This window comes from Suncus etruscus, chromosome 8 (genome assembly GCF_024139225.1).
Source record: "Suncus etruscus isolate mSunEtr1 chromosome 8, mSunEtr1.pri.cur, whole genome shotgun sequence".
Classification (NCBI taxonomy): Eukaryota; Metazoa; Chordata; class Mammalia; order Eulipotyphla; family Soricidae; genus Suncus; species Suncus etruscus.
The window spans coordinates 7,999,605-8,026,708 of record NC_064855.1 but is presented as its reverse complement, the minus strand read 5'-3'; the positions used below and the strand labels follow the sequence as shown (position 1 = coordinate 8,026,708).

Genomic DNA, 27,104 nt, shown 5'->3' with positions numbered 1-27,104 from the left:
CCTAGAGTCAGTCCTGTGCCAGGAAACTTCAGGGGTAGGGTCTTCTTGTATTTAGACCATAATTTGTCTTTCCATGTCCCTTATGTTTTGGTGGGCCTATGCAAACAAATGCCACTTTAATACCGTTTTTTACTATGTTCCCTTGACTCCAATCCTTAAGAAAAACAACCCACTAAAACTTTTGAGGTTAACTTAAACTAGTAAGCATGTGCATGGAACTAGAGAAATGTACTTTGCCCTCAATGTTTAAGGAGTTACATAAGTCTAATGTCTTTAGATTATATTGTGTGCTGCTAAGAAATAGTATGTACTACAACTGGGGATTTGAGGGACAAAGTAATTGTATTGTACATGGGTTCAGTTTTGTTTTTCTTAATGTTCTTTGGCTGAAAGTTCAAGGCTGGGATATCATCGATGGGACTACCGAGAATTCTGTTTATGGGTGATTGGGCTTCCACTGTAACTTTACCCTGTCCTCTTTCTTTACATCTTTGTTGTCATAATTAAAATAAAATAAAAATAAAAATAAAAAAAATTTCTTAAATTAAAAAATAAACTTATATTTTTCTTATTTGTCTAAACACTGCACATTATTGATCAGTTTCCAGATGGTTGGAGGACTTTTCCATGGAAAAATGTGGATATTTCAGCCACAACTCAAAACTATTTATTCTTTCCTATGAATTTTTGTATTTCCTTTCCAATTAGTGTCAAATCAGGTCTTAGAGTATTTGATAATCAAATAAAGAAAACAAAGCAAACTTTGAATGCTTTTAGAGAGAAGATTGAATATGATTAGTATGCCTCTCAGAGAAACAATATTTGCTACTTCCCAGTTTTGTTCGAATAGAAATGGAAAATAGTTCTCTCACTTCACTTAGAAATCAAGACTGTGAAATTAGGTAGTATGTAAGGAATAACCCATCTAAGTGAAACTTGGGTTGTTCTGATCTTAAGAAATGATAATTCATCTGTAGAGAATGTGACATTTCCTGCTAATGTGTGTTAATTGCTTGCCAAGAGAATATATAGCTTCCTGATCATTACTGGATCTATTTAATGCTATAGTACACAAAGAAGAATGCACATGAATTAGAAAAATGGAGAATGAATCAAGTCTAGAATTCTAAAAAAATGTTCCTGCTACTCATGCTTGGTTTCATAAATAAATGACCATGAACTAAAAAAAGCAAATCCCCTGCTTGGCTGCCATCATGATGACTGAGTGTGTGGAGTAGAAATCACCCATGTGGTCAACTTGCAGATGGTTTGCACAGATAAACAGCTGCCTGGCCAGAGCCACAGGCTTTGCCTTCTGACCTTGTCTTTATTTACAAAAGATGCATCCTTGGGAAGCTTATAAATCCCTGGAAATCCCAAAGTGAAACTAGAAAGCAAATGAAACACAAAAACTTGGGGGCAATTTAGAAACTAATCTCAGAAAGGGCTCAGGTTTCTCTGGCCAAATGAACCAGATCAGTTATCTCTACAATCAAAAAACATTTCCTCACAGACAGCCTCATACTTAAGATTCTTTAACTAAAATTGAATTTAAATTAAATTATCATTATGTGAATAAGATCTTAGATTTTCAGAGATAAGATATCCCTGAGATTTTAAAAGGTAAACTATGGCAGAGAGAATTTGAGATTAGAAATTGATTTTTATTTAGCGTATGTTTGTTAGTTACATACTTTTCTGACTTTTAGCATCTTACTGAGACAATTTTCCAGAGAGAGATGATTATTTCTTTGAAAGGGAAATGGAAGGAGTATGATTATGAATGACAATGGGAATATTGGGTCTCCAATTTAAAATGTTTTCCCTGTGTAGACAGCTCCATATATTAGGTTCTAGCAGGGAGGACTGGAGTCAGACATTAGTCAGACATTAGTTCGTATTCATTGTAACTGTATAACCCACCACTTTTAATACTAGATTTTTTTATTATAACTGATTATTATTGAGATTACTATGAATATTTTTTTAATTTTTTTTATTATTTTAATTATGACAACAAAGATGCAAAGAAAGAGGACAGGGTAAAGTTACAGTGGAAGCCCAATCACCCATAAACAGAATTCTCGGTAGTCCCATCGATGATATCCCAGCCTTGAACTTTCAGCCAAAGAACATTAAGAAAAACAAAACTGAACCCATGTACAATACAATTACTTTGTCCCTCAAATCCCCAGTTGTAGTACATACTATTTCTTAGCAGCACACAATATAAACTAAAGACATTAGACTTATGTAACTCCTTAAACATTGAGGGCAAAGTACATTTCTCTAGTTCCATGCACATGCTTACTAGTTTAAGTTAGCCTCAAAAGTTTTAGTGGGCTGTTTTTCTTAAGGATTGGAGTCAAGGGAACATAGTAAAAAATGGTATTAAAGTGGCATTTGTTTGCATAGGCCCACCAAAACATAAGGGATATGGAAAGACAAATTATGGTCTAAATACAAGGAGACCCTACCCCTGAAGTTTCCTGGCACAGGACTGACTCTAGGCTCCAGGCACACTAGTTTGTCCAATGTGACTTTGAGGTAAAGTGTAGCACAGTTATGCTGGCATTATAGAGCACTTGTCAACTAGGAGATATTTTATGAGTTAAATTAAAACACAAGATATTACTTGCAATTTTCTAGAGATAAACTTTCTAAAGAAGAGATAAACTTCTTTGGTTCCAAATCACTGGTTTTTGTTTGTTTGATTATTTTTTTATGTTGTGCATGTGTATATTTGTAGCATACATGGAAAACAATTCATTTATTGATTAGTATTACCACACAGACTCAAAGCTAGACTTTCTGGTTTTAAATACTAACTCAAATATTCTGACAAGTTTTGAAGTGTTCAGAGTCATTTCCACAGAGGGTGAAATCAGGATAATTATGAGACCAATTCCAAGTGTTTAAATATAAGACATGATATCTCTAAAGAAATTAAAAGGATATCTGTATGTAGTCAACCCTTGGAATATTAGGAACTATCTTAATTATTATATTATACTAGACATGTAATAGTGAACAATGCAGGAGTTGAAATGTCGCACTGGACTTCAACCAGTCACTTTATATCTTTAATTAATATCTGCAATATTAGAAAGCTTACTAATGGGTAACTTGACAATAAAGGTGAAGTCAATTATAACATAACAATGATTCACAAACTTAATTATAAACTATGTAAAATAAATCAAAATAGAACTAAATGAAAAAATATTTTATAGACCATGAGGGGTATATACCTTTAAATTGCTTTCTTTAGGCTGAAGCTATAGTACAGCAGGTATGGCACTTGCCTTGCACACAATTGACCTAGGTTCAAACCCCAGCATTTTTCACTGGCCCCTCTATAATTAAGCCCTGAGTGCTCCTGGGTGTGCTCTTCTCCCCTCTAAAAAATAAAAAAACTTAATAAATTTCTTCCCTAAATTTTGTGTTTGTTTGGTTTTGGTTTATGGTCACACCTTATCCTCCAAATATTTTGCCTTCTTTCTGACTCAACACTGACTATATTAAATAAGTAATAAGGAAGTTTTGAAAGTTTCTTTTATTGTTTACTACCAGAGTAAACAAGATTTCTTTTTTGAAGATGTGAAAACCTTGATACATTTTGATTTATTTAGTCATCATCATAGAAATTGAGATAGAATTAAGCATAACCTCATGATAGGATCTCCATTTTATTGGTGTTAAAGACTTAAAATAAATCTAATGAACAAAAAATAAACAATGATAGGTATATTAATTTCATTCTTTTAAAAATGTAATTTATTTTAGTATTTACTTGTGGATACATCTTCATAGAATCAAAAACTTGTACATTCAATTTTTTTCCCTCAGTGATACTAAAATATTTCAAAAACCTATGACTTTTTGGATAAAGTTCTAGAAACTTTATCTTGTTTCCTTGTCTTGAGTAAGGACTCAACTGAATTTGAAGATTCCATTCTATCTGATGACTGGCTCTCAGTAACTAACATTTGCTGGAAAAAACCTATTTTCTTGAAAAACTAAAATTAGCTATGTGCATAGCCCCTATGATAACCCAAGTTTATATGAACCAAATTTCAATGTCAGACATGGTTCTAGTCACCAATGAATTGTTCTATTAGAGAACACAAAACATGTAGTCAAATCTAACTAAGTAAACACGAGAAAGGTAAGTTGTAAATGCTATTAAAATTTATAGGACAGCTCAATCACTGTGGCTATTCTGGTTTTTGGAAATTTTCTTTTTTTTTTTTATTTAACCAACATACATGATTGTATTTGGGTTTCAGTCATGTAAAGAATACCACCCATCACCAGTGCAGCATTCCCATCACCAATGTCCAAAATCTCCCTTCTCCCCACCCAACCCCTGCCTGTACTCTAGACAGGCTTTCTATTTTCCTCGTACATTCTCATTATTAGGATAGTTCAAAACGTAGTTATTTCTCTAACTAAACTCATCCCTGTTTGCGGTGAGCTTCATGAGGTGAGCTGAGTGAAATAAGTCAGAGAGAGAGAGAGAGAGAAAGAAACAGAATGGTCTCACTCATCTATGGGTTTTAAGAAAAATGAAAGACATTCTTGCAATAATAATTTTCAGGCACAAAAGAGAAAAGAGCTGGGGGTTTTTGGAAATTTTCTACAAGGAAAAACATTACTTCTGAGAGGGGGATAGGTGGGGAATCTCTATAAGACAAGTGAATAAAGAACCTCTTTAGTCTTTGGATTGAACATAGATGTTGCCTTTAATTTCTAGCAAAAAATATCAAACCCAATCTGTATCTCTGTCTTTAGTGTTTCCTCACCTCATTATTGCTAATAAGCTGTTCATGAAATACCTTAGCACCAGATCCTTTGCCTCTTCTCACTTAATTCAAAGAGCTGACTTCTCCAATTATCTCCTTCTCTCCTGGGAGCATCATTTGATGCTTCTATTATGTATTATTATTTTCTGTCAGTAGAATAGGATATTTAGTATCTTAAAATTTCTGAACTTACATTATTCTTCACCTCTCATTTTGTTTGCCTTTCTGTATTTCCAAGATTAGTCTCAACACTATCAGTATTCTCTTCTGTTTTCTGTTATATCTAATCCTAGGATAACTTAATGATTACTACTCATACAACTGAGATTTTACATTTGTAAAACTAATGAGATGAATGAAAGGATAGTAAAACAATAATAATAAAAATGAAGAAAATGGTTATATGACTTTTTAAAAATTATAAGAACTAAATCGAGAGTATTTGGTAAATGATTATGAACAAATGAACAGAATATCACCTCATTCACTCAAAAGCTAATTTTTTCTTGTCTGAAAATATTTCAATAATTTTTTAAATTTCATATGTAGGTTCTTCTAGACTAAAAAATGCAAATTCTGTCTTCAAACAAAAGAACCTAAGTATTAAAATATGTAAAAATTTTCTCAGTTGCCATTTCACCTAACACACTCACACATCTTCACACATTTTCTTACAAGTACATCCATCTACTTAATAGTCTGATATTATCAAAGACTGATTCTGTATCAGTCACTGTTTTTAGACATGAAGGATCATATGAACCTGTCCTCACTGAGTTTGTAAATGTGTATAAAAACAATGCAAGTGCAAGGAGATTGAACAGTTGGTTGGATTATAATTATGGTTAGTTTGGGAGCAATGAAAAAACTGATCCCAACATTTTTGGTTTTATATATATATATATATATATATATGTGTGTGTGTGTGTGTGTGTGTGTGTGTATTATATATAAATGTGTGTGCATATAATATACAGAGAGGGAGTAGACAAATACATGAATGAATAAGTTTGCATGGTTTTATTGGCTGGATAATAAAAAGAGGGTCAAGAAACACTTTTTTGAGAGAGGTAGTATTTGGAGAACTTAGTTGCTTACAGTATTGGAAATGAGGTAAAGAATTCTGCTTTGCAAACAACAGGAACTTTTTTTCCAAAAACAAAATGATGATGAAGATTGGTTCCTGAATTGATACAGATCTAGATTTCAGCTTTTATTTTTCATTTAATAGCTCAGTTATGTTCGAGAAAATTACTAACTGCTCCCAAATTCCATTTCCTCTTATTTAAGGGGGGGGGGGGGAGCGGGAAAATGCATATAGCTACCTTGCTGTGTTTATTTGATTTAAATGAAAATTTAGTTGCCTGGACTTAACACCACAGTAGGCTTATAGCAGGTGTTCTATCCATTTTTCTTCTCTTTCCATTTTGAGTCTCTAATGCACATAAAGCCCTGTGATGAGGCTGTGATAATAGAAAATCTCCCCATGGAAATATGTATCTTTCTAACCATGCTATCCATAGAGCCTTTAAAACCAGTAAGAGTTTGTAAAATGAGAGGTGTCAGATGTTGTTTACAGAGAAGACCAAGGTCTGGTATGTTTAGTATCTGAAATGTGAGTGCTAGCAGCAGGAATGCTGGCATTCTTCAGAAAAAAAATTTTGCAGTGAAAAAACAATCTGTGCTGATTAAAGTGTAAAAATAAACTTTTAACAATACTCTAAAATAATTCATTTGTCACATTTTCTTCCTAAGTTATGCATTCAGGCAGCTGATCAATTGTGCTGGCATAACTCAGTCCTTCAGGATATTTTAAGTCCCTTGACTTCTTGCTCATTATTTTATGAACAGAACAGACAGCATGGGAAGAGACTTTTCTGGAAGGAACCATCTCTGCATAATGTTAGGCCTTTATAAATAAAACAGATAGAGGGTAAGTGTTCTAGGTAGTTGTGAAGAATAGTCACTCTCCCAAATAATCCTAAGAACTACGTTTTCAGGAATACAAAGGAGCATTAAGAGAAAGGAAATTTTCCAGGGCTTTGTGTCGACTCAGACCTAAAGTAATGGACAGGAACAGTTTTAGGATACTAATAACAGCAATGAATGACTGCACCTTTTTTACTTTTTTCCTGATATGATTTAGTGACAGTTCTCAGCTTCTTTGCTAAGTATAACCCTACCCCAAGGCCCTTTTACCTAAGCTTTCTTTTGAGATGTTAATCCCTCCTGGTTGATCAAACCTGCCCACATCTGGGATGAGGTGGGCTGTTTTAGTTTTGTTTTAGTTGTTGTTGTTGTTGTTGTTGTTGTTGTTGTTGGTGGTGGTGGTGGTGGTGGTGGTGGTGGTGGTGGTGGTCATACCCAGCAGTGCTCAGGGGTTACTTCTGGCTCTGCACTCAGAAATCACTCCTGGTTCAGGGGACCTTATGGGATGCTGTGGGTAGAACCCGCATCCATCTTTGGTTAGCCACATGCAAGGCAAATGCCCTACCGCTGTGCTACCACTCTGGCCCTGGGGTGGGCTATTTTAAAGAAACAATAAAAAGTCTGGCTGGGGAGAGGCAGGGGAGAAGCATCAAGAGTGCTCATGAGAGAAAGACATGGGATAAGCAGCACAGGGAGAACTCAGCAAAAATGAGCACATGGCAGAGAAACAGCTGTGAGGAATAAAGTGAGCTGACTCTGATGAAACTTTAACAGGCTGCTTGTGAATTATTTCTCCGCCGTTACCCTGCATCATCAGACCCGAGGCGCTGTGCCAGGGGAGGACTCATCAAACATGTGGACTTTATATTTTATATTTTAATCTACAACTAAGTCCTCCCACCATGCAGATATGCTGCTGCTTCCTCATCACTGAGTTTGGTCCTCTCCTCTTTGTCTCTTGTGTAATTCACCGAATGCTTTCAGATGCTAAAAACAACTATACAGATGAATATCCTTGCTACAGCGAGGTCAGACTGCCATATTTTAGATGCATTTTTACTTTTCCATTTTTCGGTAGAAAAAAAAATTCTGGTGCACATAAATGTTTAAGTGACTTGTTAGAGAGCAGTTTCTACAACTGAATCACAGCCAAAAGAACTAACTCTGATTAGGGTAGAGGATCCCATAGAATTATTTAGAGACACTCACCAACACTGAAATGTTGGATTGAGCATTGACATGTCACTAAGAACAATTAGATTTCTCTTAATTTCCTGTTGGATCAGTATTTCAATTCACCCATTATTGTTGGATGACAGAAGACTAAGTTTCAAAGAAAGCCCCAGGAATGAAACTCTAATTTATTCATTGTTAATTTGTTGTTTGAGATCATGGCAGAAGCTCATATATGCCAAAGTACCAAATTTGTTTACAGCTACTAACATTTTATCTCTTATTTTCATATTAGAAAAACATCTAGAAACATAGAATCATACACTCTCATTCTTTCTCTCAAATCAGGAGAGCAAGGAGAAACTGCCAGTTTTCCATAGCCGGTGTAATAGGAACCACACATACCCAGGGCTTGCTTGGATGCCTGTTCTGCCCCTAGCAGCTTTGACTTCAGTGACACAGGCCAGTTGGTGAGTGCTCCAGGCCACCTGGAGTACCTGGCAGTACTAAGAACACTCAGTACTCAGTACCTAGCAGTACACCTGGTAGTACTCAGGGAACCACATGATCCCTAGCATTGAGCTCAGAGCCCCAGCATGCCTCAGCAAGAGCTTTCAGTTGGTTCCTTACTGCATGTTTTAGTTGCAAATAGAGAATACACAGAGGAACTTCTATCAATTTATGAATAGAAATGTATGCAAATAGAAGACATTCCTACTTTTTGAAAGGAAAAAATATTTGCTAGTCACTACTCAGTCATTTATTATAAACAGACCTATTCACTCCTTGTGCCCATTGTTTCTGCAGCAGAAGGTTTGTCCCTAAAGATAGGCAGTTGCTTTCTATGTGCTTCTGTAAGTTCCTCCCCAAATTGGTGCACTTGGAATGCTGAGACAGAGGTGGAGAGGAATGATTCGGTCTCCCTAAGGCACAGAGCAGGAGGAAAAGACAAAAACAGCAGAAAGGAGTGAGAAGCAAATAAAGTGTGCAGCAGCACTCAATCAATTTATTCTTGATGCCTGGGAAGCAATGACTATCTAATGGCTTCTTCGATTTTTCAGAATATATAACGTAGATGAAAAGTATCCTTTCCTAGTAGTAAGTCTCTCTAGTTCTTCTCCTCTGATAAATAATACTGAAAAGAGCATTTACTTGAAGATAATAAGAGTCATTTCCCCCTCTTTCCCAGAGTTCCTGCAGCCCCTCATTTACATAATATTAACACACCTCAAGAAGTTATGACTCAGAGCAGGCACTATGTATTTTTCAGGTGAGAAAGCACCATGTTTTCTACCCAGCACTGTGAAATTGTCACCTATCCATGATTCACTAGGGAACTAAAGAGAAGGTGTTAGGACATCTGAGTTTTCTAAAAAGTCCAAAAGTTCTCACTTACAGGATTTTTTGAATATATATACATCTAGAAGATGAGTATATATGTCCTAAAATAACATAGACATCAAACCTGAAATAGTGCTAGCATTCTCATACAGGTGAAAAGAGGGTCCACAGAAGTTTTGTTATTCAGTGTGACAGTCAAGTCAGGATTGGAAAGATCTTCTTCATTACCTGTGAAGCTATGTATGTCCAGGAAGGATCATACATGAACATATCTCTAAACAGACGTGAGCTTTTAAGTCATGTCAGTTCTCCCCATTCTTATCATTATAGTTACTATAATTTATCATTATTATTTTGTAAGGAGCTTATCCTTACAAAGCATAATAACAATACTTATTTACATTCCATACAGCCACAAAATTATAAAGGAATTACCTATTGAAACTCAAGGTCTACAATTAAAAATACTATAGGAAGGGCTGGAATGATGGCACAGTGGTAGGACTTTTGCCTTGCATGTGGCTGAACCAGGAGAAACTGCGGTTTGACCCTCCTTGTCCCATATGGTCCCCCAAGCTGGGAGTGTTTTCTGAGTGCATAGCCAGGAGTAATTCCTGAGTGTCACCAAGTGTGCCCCCCAAAAAAATACTATTGGAAACTCTGATATATATTTTAGATAAAATTAAATAAACTCTTGAAGTCTTGCCGTTGAATAATTTCAGTGCATTTTAATGTGAAAGATTCATAATAAAGCATCTAAAGTATTAGAGCCCTCATTTTGATGCTTATTCTAGGTGCATGTTATTATAAACATTTATTGTGCTCAATCTTCCAGTATGTTTTCACTGATGAGTCTGTGTGTGTGTGTGTGTGTGTGTGTGTGTGTGTGTGTGTGTGTGTGTGTGTATGTGTGTGTTTTAACCCCAGACTCTTCCTAAAATAAAGTCAGGTGTATAATGATCACTAAAACTATTTTTCCAGTGACTCAGATTTATCAAGCCACTGTTATGGCATTTTAATGGATGAATAATAAAAGATAATAACTCAGATATTATTTAATATATATAATCTCATAGTTCAAATTTCTATTATTGCTTTATACTTAGTGGAATGACATTTTATCACTTTCCAGTTTTAACCCATTTCTGTGACTTTTAATTTTTTGTTTTTTTCGGTCACACCTGGCAGCCCTCAGGGGTTACTCCTGGCTCTACACTCTGAAATCACTCCTGGCAGGCTTGGGGGACCATATGGGATGCCAGGATTCGAACCATTGTCCTTCTGCATGCAAGGCAACTGCCCTACCGCCATGCTATCTCTCTAGCCCCCCATTTTTGTGACTTTAGTAAGACTCTGTCTTTTCCTCCCACAAGTCACTACATCCCCTACATATCTCCAGAACCGGACCCACCACCACAGCCACTTACAGCTGTTTTCCAATTCAGGCATCTCTCCTTCCTCTCTCCTCAGAACTTACTCTACTTTCCAATTTAATTTATTTTTTGTTTATTTAAATACATTAAATATTTGTTTAAATAAATTAGGTATTTATTGTTTGGACACTATATATATACATACCATATAAACATGTGATATTTTATATTCTTTAGAATTTATTTTGTTTACCAAACTTCATTGTGCTTAAAAATAACACCTGTCTTATCTTATGCGATGATTTATCTTGGTCCACTCCAATAATCTCCCATTCTAACTTGCACTTGGTATGAACTCGTGCTTTGACCATGAGACTCTGAATATAGATTAATAAGGAGGCATAACTTGATGGAGGGTCACCACTGGCTAGACTCAGCCCAGTGAGATATCAGTTCAACACTGTTGATTGCAATCAAGAAACTTGAAGTAAATTAAGCAAAATTAGGAATTTATTTTAACTGAGAGATGAACAAGAAGAGGGAACCCTCAGAGAAGCATACCACTAGAATACTTTCTACTCTACCTTTGTTGGCTGACTTCTAACTCTTCTGGAGCAGAGTGAAGGTTCTGTTGTCTTTCAGATATGAACCATCCCCCAACATCAAGACAATGAGGAATTAAGTAAGACTTGAACTGCTTTATTCCCAGCTCAAAAAAATTCCAATGTCAAGTGATAATTTTGGGGTCAAACATACAGGAAAATGATCTAGCTGATGACCAATTTAAGGTTAACCCTTAATCTGTTGATGACTACAGCCAGGAAGGCTAACCTTGAAGAAAATATTGTTTCCTGTTCATAATCATTATTAAACATATATTATCATAATGATAACACATAATCATTGATGCACTGTTTACAATATCCAAAAGTTATAAACAACCCAACATGTCCTATGAGATGACTGGATAAAGAAGATGATACATAGGTACAGTAAAATATTCCTCAGCTATAAGAAAAGATGAAATCATGAAATGGACCTGGAGATGTATCATGCTGAGTAAAGTTAATCAGAAGTACCCTGACACATAAAATGATCTCTCCTAGGTGGGAAATAAAGAGATGTAGTAGGGACATAACAAATACGTAAAGACAGCAAGAACTGTCTTCAGTAGGAAGCTTACCTAAAGGAAGACATGGATGGTAAGGATGAGGAGTGTACTGGGACAGTGGAGGAGGGAAGAGAACAAACTTCATGAAAGTGTGCTGAGGAAAAGTTCTATGCATGTCATTAATAGTATTGAAAACCATGGAACCTAGGATAAAATTGAGTACAGAAAAACAGAACAGAAAATGATTGACCAAAATGCATGACTTATTAGCTAGGTCAAACTTTCAAGGACTAGACATGAATTTGTTTTTATTGGAGGGTGTTTATGGCAATGTTCAGGAGTTACTCCTGGCTGTCCACTCAGGAATTACTCCTAGTAGTGCTGGGTAACCATATATGATACTGGTGATTGAACCTAAATTGGCTGCATGTAAGGCAATCATCCTACCTACTGTACTCTCTCTCCAGCCCTGGACATGAAGTCTTAACCCTAAAATTTAGTATTGCTGTGAGTGTTATGAGTGTTGCTTGAAACATTTAATGATCCCTATTCCATGCGCACAAGCCAGTCAAATGGATATCCGGACATCCAGGACCAAGTCAGCTCTGGTGTCATTACCAGAACTTGTAAGGAAATATCACTTCTCTATTGCCAGGACAGTCATCCAGGATATTGCATTCTAGGTGCCATTTTCTAGGCATTTTACTCTGCATCACTCTAATATTAGAAAAGACAAGTAACATGACAAAAATAAGACTCAAGAATCAAGGCAGGGCCGACACTATTTTTCTAATGAGTATAAAGTCACCTAGAGAGAGAAACTATTAAAATACATTTTGTTCGCTTTGGCTTTAAAACTGTTTATCACTAGACTTGGAATTAAATCCCATAGCCTGAAATGTTAGAAACTTTCTTGCGTGCTTTTCAAAGTCATCACATCTCTGCTCTGCAGTGCACTTGAAAAAACGCTGCTCTCAAATGCCTCCTGCTTAGGAAAAGAAGCCCTAGATCTTAGTAAGTAATTGGAATAAATAAGAAAATCAACAACCATGAAGACATAGAAAGAGAATAATGTGCACTCAGCTGGATGGCTTCTGTTTATTAGGAATTAGGGTAATTTGAGGTCATCTCCTAATGGCATGTAATTCCAAAGGAGGGCAGCCAAGTAAGCCAGAGGAGACAGGCACGGCAGAAGAGACGAGCAGACTGAGCCACTGTATATCAGAGGCCTCACTATCTGAAGAAACTAAACAGATGGGAGAGATAAATCTAATATTTTGGCCATTGATTTTTGTCTTATATGCCACTTTTTCCTTTTTCTTTCATCTTCAAATTCTACCAACGGAGGAAATGACAAGTTAAGCTGCATTTGACCTGAAATATTAGAAATTGCTACTGAAATAAACCAAATAATCATGGCAGATGATTCGTGAGTAATGATGCACTTGTTGGATCTGAGCACTTGTGCTTTATGATTGAGTCTATTGTGATGTCAACAAAACTACCAACTTCAGTTCAGAAAAAAATTATCACTTGGATGTGCTACCTGATCTTACTGACCTTTTAAAAGCCTAAATTATACATTAAAATCAACTGTACTTCTAACATAACTATCCCATGACACTAAAACCAAAACTTGATTTCTGAAAGTAATCAATTGTTAATGACATTTCTAAAGAAAATTCTCATCTATCTTTAGCTAGATCATCACTACCAGAGTAAAAATTGAAGAGAGTCTCTTATTTCTTCCTACAGTGCAGCTCAAATGGATACTATCATTTGAAGGCTCCCAGACCTTTTGATTGCTAATATCTAATTCAGATATTAGCATGCTGTGAATCATTTAAAGATCAGAAGGCATTACCTGGGAAAAATTATTTCCCTAGTTCTACCAGAAGTACCTTTGTTTCAAATGACATATATGGGTTGAAGGTATCAAAATGGTGTATGCAATTAATATTCACATTTATTATGTGGAAGAAAAGAGGAAAAAATGCATCATATCTGACATCTATTAATCCTTGGCTATTGCTCAGAGAGATAGCAAAGTCAAAAAAAAGTTTTGACCTATGTAATAATGGGATTGTGTTTAATAGGAAAAAATACACCTATAGTAGTGAATTCTTTAAAATGAATATTTTAGATGGGAAAATATTAAATTATTGAAGCGTTAAGAAATCCAGGTTTTGGGCCCGGAGAGATAGCACAGCGGCATTTGCCTTGCAAACAGCCGATCCAGGACCAAAGGTGGTTGGTTCAAATCCCGGTGTCCCATATGGTCCCCCGTGCCTGCCAGGAGCTATTTCTGAGCAGACAGCCAGGAGTAACCCCTGAGCACTGCCGGGTGTGGCCCAAAAACCAAAAAAAAAAAAAAAAAGAAATCCAGGTTTTCATCTTCTGAGACCTTTTTAAACAATTGACTAAAAAGAATTAGTTGAAGTATTTTCTGATTGTACTTGGCTTCTACTGCCCTTATCTAACACTAGAGAACCCAGCAACTTCCAGTGCTTACAGGGACTGTTAGAAACAAGAGATTTAAGTTTAATACCCTGAGGTTCAATAAGCATAAGGATTAATGAATGGTATTATTAGGTGAACAGATAAACAGACAGGCAAGAAATAGGAACACTACTGAGACAATTTAAACTAAGAGTAGATGGGCTGATTTGGGGACTAAAGTTAAGTGGGCAGAAGGGTAGAACAGATCAGGATGCCCTGAAATTCACACATAATAAAACGTTCACTTAGAAAAGGACTAAAATTAGTCTACATCCAATCCTTGGATGCATACAGATGAGTTTATATTATAGAGCCATTACTAGGCCAATTTCCGCTGTTGAGAAAGACATCGAATAAAAATTGTAGAAGAAATAAAGAAAATTAGGAAGTGTGATGAGGAGTAAGAAGAAGTAGAAGAGAAAAGTCTTAAGAAAGAAATAGAGAAGTACTTAAACATCTGTTTGCAACGATGCAGTGATGCGACAGTATTAACTATCAGCAAGCTCTAGTAGGAACAGTAAAGGGACTTTGCCTTGTAGAGCAGAGCACACGCTACTGGGGATTGCATTTTCTTGATTTCAGATCTGAAAAGGAGATGCAGATTGCTGGCCTATCACAGGAGAATGGCCTGTTTGCTGTGAATGCTTTAAAAACAACAACCACAACCTAGGGTGTAAAGGCAAAGAATCTTTCTGTTATGAATCTATAACATATAGTCACCCAAATTTTTCTTTAAGGTCCATCCTGAATGAGTGAACTGATGAATGAGCATACAGTGCAGTTTAGAAATCAATTACTGAGGTTACCTTTTTTCATTTGCAGTCAGTACAGCTGATCTTCATATCGTCTTAAATAAATTTATTAAAAGAAAATGTATCAGTTGACATAACTGATCATAATACATTTGTTTCAGGATGATAGGAAGCAAAATTATCAAAAAATAAAGAAAATAGGAGATTTAAAAAAATAAAGAGAATTGGAAAAAGGAAAGGAGAATTCATTAGCAGTTATATTCATGACAATTATTATATCACCAATAAAGTCATTAATACAATAGCAGAAGCTTTAGTAACTCTTTTTTTAAGTAGTAGATGGACTAGAAAAAAAGAAAGATGTGTGTGTGTGTGTGTGTGTGTGTGTGTGTGTGTGTGACAGTTGTTGTTTGCATAGGCACAGCAAAATATGGGAGAAATTGAAAGGAAAAACCTTTGGCCTAAAAACAGGGATAACTCACCCCTGAAGTATTTTGGAATAAGACCAACTCCAGGCTCCAGGCCTTCTAGGTTGTCCTATCCCTTAGACATTCTCTGTGGTCCCAGTAACAGTTCATCACCATCAAAGTTGTTGCTGTTGGGTTTCTGTATTAGAGATCTTGGTTTCCATACAGGTACTATGTTGAAGGCTGCATGGTGTATAACTTCTTCTGGTTTTGTCTTACCATTAGGTAGCATTGCAGAGAATCCTTCCCTAAAAGCAGATTGTTGCTGATCCTAGGTTGTCAGGGTGTCATAAGTACCATCTTTGGAGTGCCATGGCGGTAGTGGAGCCTTCCTTGTTAGAGTTCTTATTCCTGGTGATGGTGTAGGAAACCATGTTTGTTTCCACAGATAGTGTCCACAGTTCAGAGGTGAATGCTGACCTTTATATCTTAAGATACTTAAGCTAAGATGTATTGTTCTATGTGGTTTCTCCTCTTCTCTCTTCACACACATGCACCAAAGAATTCACTTGCATCTATAAAAGAATTAAACCCACCAATCTATCTGATCACATTTGCACTTCCAAACACATGCATGGGCTTCCTAGAGAATTATCTAGTGAATCAGAAATGGCTCTTCCATATACTTTGTAGCTCTGAATCTCCTAATATCATTTCTGGAAGAAAAGTAGCTCAAGGTTAATCTTCCTACAGGCATTCACTCTGTTCTGTGGTGAATAAAAGCTCTATCCCACCTCACTACTTCAGTTCTGGCTGTCAAGTGTCTCTCACTGTTTAGAGTCCTTTTGTGCTTCTTTCTCTCATCACATTATCTGGCTAGATACTTTCCCCCTAAATATAGGCATGGAATTCAATATTCTTAAAATGGAACTTTACTAGTTCTCCTATGGTAATTAGGCTATTTTCTTTCATATTACTGCCACCTTAAAACCCACAGTGTCTGAGGCCTGAGCAATAGCACAGCGGGTAGGTGTTTGCCTGGCACGTGGCTGGCTGCCTTGGCATCCCAAATGCCCCCCCCACAGCCTGCCTAAGTGATTTCTGAGTGCAAAACTAAAACTAACCCCCAGTACCACTGGGTGTGGCCAAAATACAAGCAAAAAATAAAAACCCACAATGCTCACCCACATTCCCAGAACTCCATTGCTTGGCAGTTTCCATTCCTGTGTTTTCCCAGTTACTCTATTTTCCTTTAAAAAAAATAAAACCATATGTCAGTCCTCATTTTTATTACTTCTACCTTGCTTTGTTGGAATAATATAATTAATTTACCTGCCTCTGCTCCAATTCCAGGTCATACATCTCAGCTTAATTTCAGTTCCCTCTTTAAAGCCCAATAGCTCTCTAATTACTTAGAAATTAAAGTCAGTATGTCTCCTCTGGTAATCAGGACCTTCTATTTATTTAGACCACATTTATATTTTCAAATTTTCCTAGAGGTAGACCTTTTTAAATACCAACATACTAGAAAAACATATTTCTATTTCTGGCAATTTCCCATCTTTTGTCTCTTCTGCATTTGTTCCTACAAATCTGTGTTTTGTCTCTATCCTTTCCCACTTACCCAAATCATAACTGTTCTTAACATCATCTCCTCAAATGTGCATGATACATTGAAATACCTCTTTCAAGGATTTCATCACTTATCTTGCATCGAAGTTATTTTGATGGATAACCCTACTCCCATGCTTGAGTGGATGTTACTGCTCTAAGAATTTATTTGTTAAATGCTTGAGAGCACTAGCCATCACTCACTTATCTTTGTGACTCCTATCATGTCTAGGTACATGCCTTGCATATTATGGTCAACGAATATATGTTGACATAGTAAGTGCTTATTTGGCAGTAATGATGTTTTGTTTCTTTTTCTTGTTAAAAAAAAACAAAATTAGGTATCATAGGAATTGTTAATAATCATTTATTTCTTCCAGACATAATCAGTAAGTGAACTATCACTATTAACATTTTTAACATTTTTAATCACTTTTTTTTTTGGTTTTTGGGTTATACACTCAGGGGTTACTCCTGGCTCTACAATCAGAAATCACTCCTGGCAGGCTCAGGGGACCATATGGGATGCCGGGATTTGAACCACCGTCCTTCTGTATGCAAGGCAATACCTCCATGCTATCTCTTTGGCCCCAATAATTGTTATTTATAAATGGTGTTAATATCCATGTAGTCTCATCCTTATGGAATGAGTAAAATTTTGTCATACTGATTGAATTTAAATGAACTTCTATGTCACTACACCAAACATTTTGCAATAATCAAATAGACCAGACAACTAAACTACAGTTTAAGGTAACATCTTGAGGACTGAAGAGAAATTGTGACAGTCATTTTATGCTTACAGACTATTCTTTATTTCCCAGGTGTGATGGGAGAATATGAGCCGAAAATTGAAGTCCATTTTCCTTTAACGGTTACAGCTGCTAAGGGAACAACTGTTAAGATGGAATGCTTTGCACTTGGCAAGTAAGTACATATTCTTCCATAATTAGACACAATTGTTGATAAAAATGCGATGTTATTTTGGGATCTTATTTTTGGATCACTTACTTGCTAGGTTTCACTTTCCCATGAGCTCTTTGGTGACTCTGCTTTTTCAAAGAAGGGCAAATGGAAATTGATAAAATATCCAATTAAGATGATTTTTTCTGGTCATTTCTATGATGATGGTGTGTATGATTTTACTATTTTTCACAAAAGGAAATTTCTTTAGATCATTTTTTTTGCATCTCTTTGCCTACTTATACTAAAATTTGGGAATAGTTTTAAATTTTATTCAACAGCCATGTAAATAAAAGAATGAAAAAAGAAGACACTATTTAGAGTCTTTTTTTTTTCAGGCCACACCCATTTGATGCTCAGGGTTTACTCCTGGCTAAGCGCTCAGAAATTGCCCCTGGCTTGGGGGGGACCATATGGGACGCGGGTGTGTGTGTGTGTGTGTGTGTGTGTGTGTGTGTGTGTGTGTGTGTGTGTGTGTGTGTGTGTGTGTTGGAACCTCGGTCCTTCCTTGGCTAGTGCTTGCAAGGCAGACATCTTATCTCTAGTGCCACCTCGCCGGCCCCACTATTTAGAGTCTTACACCTAATAACAACACAGAGGGGTAAAAATTCTATGAATAGTCTCAGGAGCTAGTCAATTACCGAGGATCTTCTCAAACAATGATGATGGCAAAGGCTGTCAATAAATACAAGACGTTATTACTTTTCATATCAGAAAGATGATTTTATATCATACTCTAAAGACTAATTGAATGAGTGATTCTGTTTCTCTGGGTTTTAGTCCCATGATATATAACCTCTTGTCAATAATGTTTACAATATGAATATTGGTCTTTTCTAGAGGCATGCGATGGTGATTAGTTTTACTTAGAGTATCATGATTAATTTCAATAGACTGTTGGCATTCTGCTGCTTATAGGTTGATAAGACCTCAAAGGGACTCTCTAGGAGTGATGACTTGCAGAAGTGTGTTTCTATCAAGCCACTAATCATTTAACTTCCATTGTAGCAACCTCAGCCTTCCATGTGGCAGTAAAGTACTTGAGGACAGAACAGGTTGTACAAATGTGCTTCTTAAGGAGGCTGAGCCTATGGGAGAGAGAATTGCTGGTAAATATAAAGAATCAATGAGTAAAAGGAGGCTTCCGTCTTGAAAATAGCAAACACTATGTTTTCTCATTTCAAGGCTGATTAAAATAACATGTGTACAATTCAGCTTAAATCTGTGTAGAAGCAGGATCATAATAGGCTAAAATTGAAACAAATTACTGTGTTTTCAGTATTTTAAGCAAAATTTGCCCATAAGTGGAATTACTTAGGAAACTAGAATTCACCCTGGGGGTATCTGGGCAGCTCCCTGAGGAGGCTTTCCAAACCTAAAAATGTTAGGTGCATAATGTTATCTACCGCCTTAAAAATCTTGGTTTTTTTTCTAGCATTTTCTCACACACTATGTTAAATATAAGTGAATAGATCCTAACGCCTGATTTTGATAAATGCCAAAATATTATATATGAGCTTGATGTGAAAGGTTTTAGTATGTCTGCAGTTAAATAATTCTTAAATGCCAGGGTTTGCACTCACAAAGGGAGAGCATATTGTAAAACAAATTAGAGAACTGGATTTATGGAGGTAAAAAAACATTATGGGATATTTCCCCAGGCAGGTTTATTTAATAAGATAGATGTGTTTGCTTTGGAAAGCCATGAAATATGCTTAGTAAATTGATCCTTCAAGTTCTTTTCATTCCAGAGGGCTGCAGTGGTCAGATTATATTCTTTTCAGATTGTGTTTTCTTCAACTTCTCCACTCCTTTGTGACACCCTCTTCCAACCACAAATAAACATCCAAATTAATAAACAAGTGGAAAGTTGAAAGGAAGCACTGCCTCTGAAGGACATCCCTATGGCTTATTTGATGTTCTTTCTGTGAATTGGCACCATCACAGAGGGAGAAAAGCTCTGTGAGTTCTCTAAATACAGATACTCCCAAACCAGAAGAAAGTCAGCAGGAATTGCACCTAGACACATCTCTCTTCCTTTGCAGCATATTATCATCTGAAGTGAACCATCATCACTTCAACATGATCCCAGCAATTTCAAATGAATACCTGAGCATCTCCTCACCTAAGCAGTTTGCCACAGAACAATGATTTTCAGTGCCTTTGTCTCTACAATATTTTTATTGTGGAGTGCACACTTAGCAATGCTCAGGCCTTTACTCCTGGCTCAGAGATCATTGCTGACATAGCTCAGGACATCATATGGGGTGTGGGGACTGAGCTTGGGTCAGCTTCATGCAAGTATCCTTCCATATGCTTTCTCATCTGGCCTTTACCCCCAAGAGAGAGCACCTGCTCTAGTTCATACTTATCCATTATTCTCTTTGCAAACAGTCCTGTATATTTCTTCATAGCCCTTTATATAGTTTTAAGTTAAGTGCATGTGACATTTTATTCTCTCTGTCAATAAGGATCTCGGCTGGAAATAGGATCCAATTCAGATGGCTTCAATGAGTGTTTGTAGGATAAACTGAAGATACGGAAGTAGGGGGAAAAGTACCAGCAAAGAACTAGAGGCATTTGTAGATTAACAATGGCAGGAAGTCATTCTCCCCTGAACCATGAATGACAATAGGAGGAGCTTTAGCATCAGGGAAAGCTCAAGCTCAGGGTGAAAATTTGGCCCCAACCAGAGCTACCTTTCTCCATCTGGCTCTTCTATCTCTCTCTGTTGCTATGGAGATGCAAAGCCTAGGGGAGGATCCTGAGTTAGCTTCCTGACTCCTTTCCCTCTGTGCCTTCTCATCTCTTTAGGTGGCACTTACAGTGTAAGGTAGTCATAAGGTGACTTCAGGATCTGAGGGTGAGTAGTGGGGAGGCAGGAGGCCATAGAAGAAAGAGCAGTGCCCTTATTAGGTCAGGAGCAATGCTGTATTATTTCCTTGTTTGGTTTCTGGCATCTGCCACAGTGGCTGGCACACAGCTCTCAGGACATTCTTTTGAACAAATGAAGGGCTCAAAACTACTGTGTCTTCTTAATGTAACAAACTATAATCAGCATAATAACCAACACTTTATTTGTGCATAAAAGCACTATAGTAATTTTCCCCAACAAATTCAGCTCACCCACATTCTTTTTTTTTTTTTTTTTTTTTTTTTTTTTTTTTTTTTTTTTTTTTTTTTTTTTGGTTTTTGGGCCACACCCGGTAACGCTCAGGGGTTACTCCTGGCTATGCGCTCAGAAGTCGCTCCTGGCTTGGGGGACCATATGGGACGCCGGGGGATCGAACCGCGGTCCGTCTCCTAGGCTAGCGCAGGTAAGGCAGGCACCTTACCTCCAGCGCCACCGCCCGGCCCCTCACCCACATTCTACCCCTACGTGTCTCTTGCCCTCTCATCTTTACTTATATCCAAACTTGGGCCTGTGTTCTCATTTCTTCCTTTTCCTGTTTATTCATTTCTGCCTCACTTCACCAAGAATGTCTCTTGAAATTGCAAAAAAAATTCTATTTAAAAACATTTTTTATTCTCTTTTATATTGCTGGGGGGGCATGGACAATACCCAATGGTTGTCAGAGTATTAGAGTCCTGGCTGGGCTCAGGAGACCATATGTGGTGCTGGAAGTTGAGCATGGGTCATCCTCATGCGAAGCAAGCACCTTACCTGCTATATTCTTTCTTTCTCTTGTTCTTTCTCTCCCCCTATATGATATTCTTAAACATTTTATTATGTCTAAGTCATACCATTTAACAACACAATCTAAAAAGCCTCTCAAACTATTGACCCCAGGGAAGGATCGATCCATTTGCGGGCAAGAAGGAGGGAGGTCTGTCCTATTTAGGTCTGAAGGACGGAGCAAAGCGCAGGCCTCTGGGAGTGACATTTGTATTAATAGCCGGAAGGGCGAGCGAGGTCATCAGCACAAATCTTGTCTTTTTGCAACTTTGCCTCATCTCACCTTCCTTGGCAGTTTAGGTTTCCTCAGGGCAATCACTCCGTGCATCATACGAAGGCCTGAGTCCGACAGAGGCCTTCTTAGGTGCACTTCTTCTCTAGAAGAAAAATGAATCACAGGAGTCAAGGCAGTGAGATGTGGGCTTTGCAATTCCTTTCTATCTCGAAAATCTACCTCGGAAAAACCTGGGATTGAATGTGACTGTACAGGCACTGTTGAGAGCCAGACTTGTACAAGGCATTCTAGTTTCTAGAAGGAAACAATTTCTCCATCCAGGGGACACCCCCCTTTGGGAACGAGTGATTCCCAGAGCAGAACATCCCAAGCAAATGGCTGTCTCCTAACAGCCTTTTCTCTCCAGAGAGATCAATTCAAAAAGACCATCATTGAGGCTGGAGCAATAGATAGCACAGCAATAGGGCATTTTCCTTGCATGTGGCCAATCTATGATGGAGCGGGGTTTGATCTGTGGTATCTCAGATGGTACCCCAAGCCTGTCAGGAGTGATTTCTTAGTGCAAAGCCAGGCATAACCCCTGAATGCTGCCGGGTCTGGCTCAAACATCAAAAAAGCAAAAGACCAACACTATGAATTCTTCTGAAATGTTCTCTGACCTGTAAAGAAGGAGGAACAAATGAGTCTTTGATGGACTAAATAAAATGGGAATTTGTTAGGTTTATTTTTTTTTCACAAAGAAGTTTAGAAGCTCCCTTTTCTTTGTCTTTTTTTTTATTGGGGGGGGGGTTGGGGCCACACCCAGCAGTGCTCAGTGGTTACTCCTGGCTGTCTGCTCAGAAATAGCTCCTGGCAGGCATGGGGGACCACATGGGACACCGGAATTCGAACCAACCACCTTTGGTCCTGGATCGGCTGCTTGCAAGGCAAATGCCGCTATGCTATCTCTCCGGGCCCACCTTTTCCCTGTCTTATAATAAATGTACACATATCTCCAAACCTAAAGTTGTTTGGTTCCTTTCTTAGAAAACAGATAAACAGAGCCATAGTTGCACAACTAACTAAAAACACTAAAAGCTAATACTTTTGTTGTATTGTTAAAGAAAATTGAAGAAGATAAATGTTCGGTTGTCAATTTTCACTCTTTCACTATTATCTGAGTCCACTAACCTGCCTAATTTGAAGTAGGAATGTCAATAAGAAAGCCAAAAGCTACAAGTTTTCTTTGACAGAAAACTTCAGCTCAAATCTGTACCAAGCAAGAACCAAAGAGTTTCCCTGCAGAGGGTACAAGTTGCACCCCCAGAGTCCTCTATGCAAACACTCATTTGGTTTAAAGAGCACCGTTCACTCAAGAAGTAAGGTCACATACTATTTCTGTATTTCCTTGATTTTTCACATATTTCCCAGGACAAAACAAAAAAAAAGGCAAAAACAAACAAAAACACCAGGACACTTCATGAATTCTTAGTGAGGAAAAGTGTGTAAAATCAGGAGAAATAGGGGCCAGAGCAATAGCACATTGGTAGGGTGTTTGCCTTGCATGTGGCTGACCCAGGATGAATATTGGTTCAATCCCTGGCGTCCCACATGGTCCTACAAGCCAGGAACAATTTCTGTGTGCAGAGACAGGAGTAACCCCTGAATGTCACTTGGTGTGGCCCAAAAACAAACAAAATAATCTGGAGAATTACAATAAAATATTTTTAAAATGGAGGCAAGATGAATTGTGGTGAGAGGAAAGGGCTGTTATTTAACTCATGGAAATCAAGAGATGGCTCTCACACTCTCCTGGAGTTTTAACAAGGTAGAGAAGTCCCCATAGGGTGGGACTGAATGAACAGAATAAGATTGGGGGGGTCTTATCTAAAAAGTTCTTGACCCCAAAGAAGTGGTTGAAGAGAAATGAGTTATCTGCAGAAGCAGAGGAAGCTCTTTCCTCAGCGCTCCTCTCAGAAGATAATCATCCCCATTTGTCTTGTCTAATTTAGCTAGAATGTTCCCTGAAAGAGAGAAATGGCCTGGGTCAGGGTGGAAATGAACGTTTTCAACATTCTTTTTTTTTGCAGACTGTTCATCCACCCAGTCAAACTGCATATTAAGAGCAGAAGGTTAGGACCAGGCAGATTTAATTAACTGCCTTGTGGCCACAACATTATTACATAACATTTTAAAATGCTGGTGGCACAGAAGAAGTAGAAATGACAGTGCTACTAACTCTAGCTTAACAGCTTAGCAAGAGGGCTTAAAGTTACAAAGGAGGGTTTTAAGGATGCTCCTATTTTCTCCCAGTTCTCTGTCATACCCTCAGTCAATGCAGAAGTCAAAGGTAATGCGAGTAAAGAATCCCTTAGAGTCCTAAACTGTGTTTCTTTCCATGTGTCCCTCTAAATGTTGAATGCAATGAGTTTGCCTTATTAAAATCTAACTGGTAAGAATTGTTGACTGGTAACTGAATACAATGACCACTTTAAAATGGGGGAGTGTTATGAGTGCAAGAAAGAGCTGTCCCCATGTGGAGTAAGAGCCAAAAAAAGAGTTGGGATAAAAACTACTTACTAGGAGCCCAGAGCTTCCTTTCTGGGACAGTGGAGGCTGGAGCCAGGGTTTCTGAGGTGCGGTGCTAGGAAGCTGAGCCTCCTCAAACCAGATAGATGACTTTGCAGATTCTAAAATTAGTCTTGCTGTGGAACAGAGGCAAGCATGGGGAGCTGAATGCTCTGTTCCTCTTGCTGTGAGATCTCTCTAGTGTGCCCATGTGGCAGTGTAGTCTCCTCCATTTCAGCCCAGGTTCCTGCTTCTATGGCTAAACTCCATCCATCACTTTGCCTAAGCCTCAATTGTGCAGCTTTTCTGGTCCTGTGCTTCTGGATTCCAAATAATGGAAGCCAGCCTCAAATAACTTGCCCTATAGTCGCATTCAATTTCCAAGCCCTGGTCAAATGCCAATTCTCTATTAACTCATGACCACTTTATTTGAGATTCAACCTTTGAGCTAGGTGTTGACCTGTTTTCCTCCACCTCATATGCTTTGCTGGGGCTGCAGTGTATACCTGTTCTTTCTGTGTTCAACTTTGGCATCCCTGGAGTAGTCACACGGCAGCCAGTGTTGATTTGAATGTGTTTCCTGAACTGAATTCAGATATGAGGAATGTGGTCAATCTCCAGTTAACAAGAGGTACATTATTGCCTTGGCTTGATCAGATAAAACTCTCCAGTTCCCTTTCACATGTCTTGAGCCTGAAAATTCAGACCACATTACATTAGCTCCAGTTTTCTGGCAGTTTTCATTTCACCATATGACCTTTTTGCAGACCCTGAAAAGATCACAGATATGTCATATGGCCACTCAAAAGAAAGGAGTGAAATTTGGTCACTGCTGCTTAAATGACCCTGGGCACAAGGGCAATCTTGGGGCTGTTCTGTAATAATAATAATAATAATAATATAAAAGCCATATGGTTTTCAGCAACTTTGGTTTATCTAGTATGACAATCCTGCAGGCTAATAGTGCTACGGGCAGTTTTTCCCTTTACTTTACATGTTCCTTATCTTGCTTTTGCAGCCATTAGCTCCCAATCAGATCAACTGTGCTTCACAAGGCCTTGAACCAGTTACTGTAATAATTATGTGAGTGACCTTTGCAGACTGTCTGAAACCTGGGGCTGAGGTGGGAGGAAGGAGCACATGCAATTTCCTGCCCCTTTTAGTCCCTGCTTATCTCTCTGTCAGATAGCATTTACAAATCATCTTTTGTCATACTCCATAAAATGCCTATTAGGGAACCAGGACATTAAGGAAGATGTTTTTCTCTTTTTATGTGTTTATTGCAAATGAGAAAGGAACAGTAATCAGTTCAGAAGGACATTTTTGCTGTGGTTTATGCTCCCCTCTCCCCCATTCCTTCGGCAGTCCATGTCCCATGACTGTTCGTAGGCACGTTGGAGCTGTGAGAATGACAGAGAATCCTCCTGGGACTTTTCTGGTCTACATCTGGCAAACACTCCCCAAAGAACCTGTTCTTTAGTTACCACTTGATGATTTATTAATACTGTGGATTTGGATCTGCCAATCACATAGACTGCAGGAATTAAAAAGAACTTGGAATTGTCCAAGTCTTTGTCCATAGATCCATAGATCCCAAAATCAAATGACTTTCTCATGAGATTGACAGGAGATCTGGGTTTTGGTCATTCGTAAGGTTTAAAAGCCTCTAGATCTGGGCAGACCCACAGGAAAATTCTGGAAGAAAATTGCCTCCCCCTACCCAAGATGTTGCTTCCATACTGTTACAACCAGGAACTCATCTTCACTTTAGACAGATCCATAGGAATAGGGTACCAGGAGGAACTCCGGGGTCATGGAGTCTGATGGCAATTTGTTTCTGGGACATTCAGACCCCTCAAGGCAAGGTCAGGCCAGAAAGTGCTGGCCAGAAGCTCGATGCTCCTTCTGGGATGTTGCTTGGATTTTCAGCCTCTTCCTGAAGGTGGTGCTGGAAGGAGTAGGAGTGCTTCCTTTTATGACTTCTCTACAATGCTGTCTATTTATAAGGACACAGGACCAGTTCACTAGTCATATTTGGATTCACCCTTAGCAGACATCATATTGATGACTTTTCTAGGACTGTCTGAGGACCTCTCATCTGCCTCATATGGGGAAAAACACATCTTTATGAGCCTCACAATTAGCAATCTAGGTACAGACCCAAATCTCATTTTTCTAAAATAAATGTCCTTTTCAACTGATCATATATACATTTTAGATTATAAGGGTGTCTCCTCTTTTAGCAAATATGTATTCATGTTCTCTCAGGGATCAAGAATTTACATTAGTTAAAATTGTAAGAACTCAGTCAGAAAATCAGAAAGCAGGGGCTAGAGAGATGGTATAGAGAATAAGGCAGTTGCTTATGGTCCCCTCAGTGCTATGAGGAATGATCCCTGAGTTCAGAACCAGAGATCACTCAGAGTTAGGAGGAAGCCCTGAGCTTGGCCGTATGTAACCCCAAAACTACAACAACAAAAATTCAGAAACAGGAAGAGCTCAAATTTATAGAGCAGGTCTTCTTTAAAAATAAATTAAAAAAACCCTTTGTTGGGCTTTTTTTTTTTTATAGTGTTGATGAAAAAAAAAAATCCCAGCAGATTTTGGCCAAAACTTTGTTGAGAATCTGACCTCATTAGTTAGAAGTTTTCTACTTAAAGTTGCAGTTTCTAATAATTGATT

At 37.9% G+C, this 27,104-nt stretch overlaps 1 protein-coding gene across 1 annotated transcript in view; it reads left to right on the top strand.

Annotated features, from left to right (window-relative positions):
• Window positions 1-27,104, top strand: part of CNTN5 (contactin 5) — a 636,787-nt gene that overhangs the window by 383,004 nt on the left and 226,679 nt on the right. Inside the window, exon 8 of the mRNA XM_049778604.1 lies at window positions 17,826-17,928. Within this exon, the coding sequence (XP_049634561.1) occupies window positions 17,826-17,928 (103 nt within the window). The remainder of the gene's footprint in view (window positions 1-17,825; window positions 17,929-27,104) is intronic.